This window comes from Malurus melanocephalus, unplaced genomic scaffold (assembly GCF_030028575.1).
Source record: "Malurus melanocephalus ecotype Western Australia unplaced genomic scaffold, MMel_1.1 scaffold_107, whole genome shotgun sequence".
Taxonomy (NCBI): domain Eukaryota; kingdom Metazoa; phylum Chordata; class Aves; order Passeriformes; family Maluridae; genus Malurus; species Malurus melanocephalus.
This window is the reverse complement of record NW_026623339.1, coordinates 1,430,196-1,435,902: the sequence shown is the minus strand read 5'-3', so window position 1 is coordinate 1,435,902 and position 5,707 is coordinate 1,430,196. Positions and strand designations below refer to the sequence as shown.

Genomic DNA, 5,707 nt, shown 5'->3' with positions numbered 1-5,707 from the left:
CTGTCAGGGCATCCTGAGATTCCTGTGATGGGATCTCTGGATTCCTGTCAGGGGGTTCTGGATTCCTGTCACGGGGTCCTCACATGCCCAGGAGGGAATTCAGGGTTCTGTACAATAGTGGGAGAAGGGATGATGTCCAAGGAATTGTCTTTGTCCCATCCATGTGTCCGTCCATCACCCCGACAGCCAGACCATGCTCCATGATCTACCCAGACTCAAGGGAAGGGATGGGACCGGGAGGTTTTGGGACAGGAGGGAAGCAGACAGCAAGCAAAGTTTGGGGGCTGTGCAAGTGCAGGACCCATATTCCTTCTTGCTCATTAATTTTCTAAAATTCCCAYTCTCCTCCCTAAATTAAACCACCAGAGATCCCACTATAAATCCTGGGAAATCCCAGAGAATGGTGTGGAGTTCATTAAATCCCAGTACTGAGGGAGCTTTGGGGTCTGTTTAGGGGATCTCTGGGGGCTGTTTTGGGGGATTGCTAGGGGCTGGTTCAGAGGGTTCCATGGGGCTGTTCCAGGGATCTCTGGAGCCCATTTTGGGGGGTCCCTGAGAGCAGTTTCAGAAATCTCTGGATCCCATTTTGGGGGGTCCATGAGGACTGTTTTAGGGATCTCTGGAGCCCGTTTTAGGGAGTCCCTGAGGGGCTGTTTCAAGAGTCTCTGTGGGCTGTTTCAGGGATCTCTGGGGCCCGTTTTAGGGCGTTCCTGGGGTCTGGTTGGTGCTGTCTGTTCTCACACCATGCTCYCCTCTCTCTCCCCTCAGAGGGCTGTGGCACCGACTCATCCTGTGACCAGGAGATGCTGTTTGTGTAGGGAACCTGCAGGATCCCAAATCCATCAYTGTCCCAGCCCAGCCGAGGGCTGTGACTCAGACTGAAGTGATGAGCTTAATTAGAAATAAAACTTGTACAGAAAAACAACCCAGAGAGAAGTCTATGAGTTTTGTGAGCTCGCCTGGTTTAGGTGCAGGCTTGGGAGGAGAGAAAAAGGCATTTTCAGGAAAAAGTGGAGGTAAAAAGTGAGGATTTCAGGRCAATTATCTGAGGGAAGGAGGGAAAGGGAGCTGAGKGCCATGGCTGAACCACAGCAAACTMCAGGCTCARCACTGGGAARCCCAAAATCAGAGGTTTTAGGAYAAAGCTGAGCCTGCAAASCCMAACAACCCAGAACACCCACAGTCATTCCAATTTTACCTACACCTGCAGCTCCAGGTGATGAATAAAACAAAGCTGATGGGAGGAATAAAGAGACACCAGAAACCCTGGATCATTCAGACACATTTTCTTATTCAGCCACACCATGGGATGTGCAAAGGAGGGTTCAAAGTGTGACATCAGGAGGAACAATAAATTCCTTCCCCCAACAGCAAAAGAAGGGAAAGGTCAGTGCTTCCTACAAATCCAGCCCTCKTTTGCCTGCAGAAACATCCAGAGGAGCTGACAGCAAGGAGCTCAGAGCCAGGCTGTGTGTGAAGGCAGGAGGGATCCAAACGTGTGGGAGGTGGGATCACAGGCACAGCAACAGGCACACAGGGCTGAGCCAGGCTGCTGCAACCTCTGAGCTTCCCGCAGGCATTAACCCTTTGGAAACAGCACAGCCAGGCCCGTGGCCTTTCTCCACCATTCTGTGGTCAATTTATACATTCAAAAGAAGAATCTGTGCTGGCTGGGGAGCCCCTGGACACAATCCAGGGCTGCTATGACAGCACKGTGCGCCTGACGATCCGCCCGTCCTTGTCGATGGCGAAGTTGTAGTTGCGGGGGTTGTCCAGGCACTCCTCGATCCGTGCCTCCAGGTTCTCGGGGGTGATGAAGTTCTTGGCTTCCTCCTGAACCAAAGGACAAGGTTTTATTCCCTCAGGGTTGTCCCACCCTGTTCTCAGAGCTCTGGCTCAACCTCTCTCCCATCCACGGGCTGTCAACACCCCGGGAAGGTGCTGACGTTTGTGTTCCTGGCTGCCAAAGGAAAAATCTCTGGAAAACAAGCCCACRGCTTCCACGTGGCATGGAATGCTGGCAGCCTGGCTCCCAGGAGGCACCARCTGCTCTTACCTGCAGCTGGAGAACCTCCTTCTCCTTTTCTTCCAGGAAAGCCTCCATTTTCCTGGCCTGTCTCTCTGCAATCTCTGACTTCTTCCKCTTCAGCTCCTCCTCTTCTTTCCTGAGCCTCTCCTCTCTGTGAGAGAAAAAGGAAAATGGATGGATGGGGTGACACATCCATCCTTAGGAGGCTGCCCTGAGCACCYTGACTTGGCCCTCAGCAGCAAAAGGCACAGGATTGCTGCACAGGCAGATTTATTTTAAAAGGGCACTATTTCCCAGAATCACAGAATCAAAGAAAAAGAAAAGACTTTGTCCTCTTGTCCTGTCTCTGACTGGAGCAGAGCCTGACCCCCTCCTGGCTGCCYCCTCCTGTCAGGRGGTGCAGAGAGTGACAAGGTCTCCCCTKAGCCTCCTCTTCTCCAGCTCCCTCAGYCTTTTCTCACAGRAYTTRTRTTCCAGACCCTTCAGCAGCTTTGTTGCCCTTCCCTGGACACRCTCCAGYATCTCCAAAATTGGGGAACCCACAACTGGACACAGCACTCGAGGTGTGGCCTCACCAGTGCTGAGCACARGGGAAGAATCCCYWCCCTGCTCCTGCTGGCCACGCTRTTCCTAATCCAACCCAGAGCAAMMCTGCCTCTGKAAAAATTAAACCAGGCTCTGAATGAGTTAATTCTGGCTCAGAATTAAYGACCTGCGTGCCTGCTGCCGGGCGTTCTCCTCGTCGTTCCAGGCCATCAGGCGCCGGTGCTCCTCCAGCTCCTCCACGGAGGTCTCGGCAGCCAAACGCTCCTCCCGCTTCTGCTGCTGCACCTCGGCCCTGAACTCAGCCCTGCACAGGAGGAGCRGCCACTGAGCTCCTCTCGGGGCTGGGGAACAGGGGCTGCTCCCAAAAATGGCCCAGAGTAGAGCAGATCCACCACAGCACCCCACAGCATTCCAGTCCCACCACCCCACCCCACAGCGTTCCAGTCCCATCAGCGTTTCCTACCCCACAGCATCCCAGGATTTACCTGCTCCTGTTACAAACTGTTCCAGACCCCCCAACCCTCYCCTGCCCCACTATCAGCCCCCGGCCCCACAGACAGCCCTCTCCCTCACAGCAGCCCCAAATGGCCACAAGCCCAAATCTGCCCTGCCCCATAGCCCCACAGCCAGTGCCCCGCCCTACAGCCAGTACCATACCCTGTCACAACCAGACCCCAACCCTCCCCTGCCTCAGGGCCGCCCTCCAGCCCCATATCCCATAACCAGCCCCATACCCATTGCCCGGCCCTACAGGCAATCCCATCCCCAGTCACAACCAGATCCCAACCCTCCTCTGCCTCACAGCCGCCCTCCAGCCCCATACCCAGTCATAACAGATCCCACCCCTCCAGCCCCATATCCCATAAACAGCCCCATACCCAGTCATAACCAGATCCCACCCCTCCAGCCCCATATCCCATAAACAGCCCCATACCCAGTCATAACCAGATCCCACTCCTCCAGCCCCATACCCCATAACCAGCCCCATACCCAGCCCCCCAACCCTTTCCAACCCTACAGCCCCCCCATACCCAATAACAACCAACCCCCGGCCCTTCCCCGCCCCACAGCAGCCCCCCATCCCCTCGCAGGCCCGTGCCGGTACCGGAGGGCGCTGAGCACCAGCCGGTGCTGCCGGTACCGCTCCAGCACCACCAGCAGCTCCTCGGGATCCACGGGCGGCGGCAGCTTCACCCGCCCCGCCTTGGACTTGGCGGGAGGGTCGTGCCGGGACTTGCGGCCCCGCGCCGGCACGGCCCGCGGGGTCCAGGCGGGACAGAGCCCCGGGAAGGGGCCGGGACTGCCAGGACAGAGCCCCGGGAAGGGACCGGGGCCCAGCGCGGCCGCCACGACCGGCACAGGGACGGGCCCCGGGCGGCAGCGCCTCAGCGCCGGCAGCATGGCGGGGCCCGGCGCGGAGAGTGACGTCACGGCGCGGGGGGTGACGTCACGGCGCGCGGAGCTACGGGAAGGGAAAGGGGAGCGGGGCCTGATGGGAAATGGAGTCCGGGAGAGGGAGCGGGACAGGGACAGGGACAGGGACAGAGACAGGGACACGGACAGGGATAGGGACAGGGAACGGGACAGGGAACGGAACGGGACAGGGACAGGGACACGGACACGGACAGGGACAGGGACAGGGACAGGGAACGGGACAGGGACAGGGACAGGGACAGGGACAGTGACAGGGACCGGGACAGGAACAGGGACAGGGATGGGACAGGAATAGGGACACGGACAGGGATGGGACAGGGACAGGGATGGGACAGGGAAAGGGAAAGGGACAGGGACAGGGATGGGACAGGGACACGGACAGGGACAGGGACAGGGACAGGGACAGGGACATGGACAGGAACACGAACAGGGATGGGACAGGGACACGGACAGGAACGAGGACAGGGACACCCCAACGAGACACGGACATTCATGGGGCAGGGACAGTCCTACCCGGGACGGGGACAGCCATGGGACAGGGTAGCCAGGGGACAGGGACACTCTACACGGGACATAGAATCCGTGTGACACGGACACCCCCACGGGACAGGGGACACAAACCCTCCGCCGGACAGGGACACGGACACGGACAGGGACAGGGACAGGGACAGGGACAGGGACAGGGACACGGACACGGACAGGGACAGGGACAGGGACAGGGACATGGACAGGGACATGGACAGGGATAGGGACACGGACACGGGACCCATTGGAACAGCGAATCCCCCCAGGGAACAGCCGCCCACGAGACGCCGCACCCCAAAACACACAACCCTCCACGGGGCACGAATCGCAAACACGGGACACGAATCCCAAACACGGGACACAGCCCCACGACAGACACGAACCCCGCACATCCCATTCCCCCCTTAACGACACGCAGCCCCCCCGGGATCRATTGTCCCCCTCCCCGCCACACGAATTCCCCGCACGGGGACACCGTTATCCCCACGGGTCACCCCCCACCCCGCAGGACATCGCCCCACGCCCTTCCCCAGCACCATCACAGCGCACAGCTCGCCCCCAGCCCCTTTATTCCCCTCGGGGGGCTCCGGTCAGGGGCGCTGCGGGACGGGACCGGGGGGGATCGGTCAGTGCCGGGGATCCCCCCGGACACCCCCAGCCCCGTTCCCGATCACCGACAGCGGCTCCTCCCGACGCGGGGGACACGGGAGGGGACGGCAGCGCCCGACAGGGGACGGGACCTGCGGGAGGGACAAAAAGGGACACTCGGGATAGCGGGGGATCGACCCGCGAGTGGGGGAAATTCCAGCGGGGATAAACTGCGGGGGTTTCGAGGGGGAGATAACTCGGTGGGATGATAAACACGGGGAAAGGGGATGATGTGGCGGGGGATAATTCGGGGAGGGGGATAACCTGGGGGATTACAGCCCCGTGGAGGTGATAAATACGGAGTGGGGTTTAATCCGGGGAGGGGATAAATCCGGAGTGGGGTTTAATCCGGGGAGGGGGATAACCTGGGGGGATTACAGCCCCATGGAGGTGATAAATCCGGAGTGGGGCTTAATTCGGGGAGGGGATAAATCCGGAGTGGGGTTTAATCCGGGGAGGGGGATAACCTAGGGGGATTACGGCCCGTGGAGGTGATAAATCCGGAGTGGGGTTTAACCCGGGGAG

General features: G+C 59.4%; 1 protein-coding gene across 1 annotated transcript; it reads right to left on the bottom strand.

Moving 5' to 3' along the window:
* Positions 1-1,274: 1,274 nt before the first annotated feature.
* MRPS26 (mitochondrial ribosomal protein S26) lies at positions 1,275-4,000 on the bottom strand. The gene is made up of 4 exons (XM_057369373.1): positions 3,681-4,000; positions 2,742-2,879; positions 2,057-2,180; positions 1,275-1,833 (listed from the first exon to the last, which is right to left on the bottom strand). Exons 1-4 carry the CDS (start codon positions 3,974-3,976, stop codon positions 1,702-1,704), a joined length of 690 nt encoding a protein of 229 aa, XP_057225356.1. The 5' UTR covers positions 3,977-4,000; the 3' UTR covers positions 1,275-1,701.
* Positions 4,001-5,707: the final 1,707 nt, after the last annotated feature.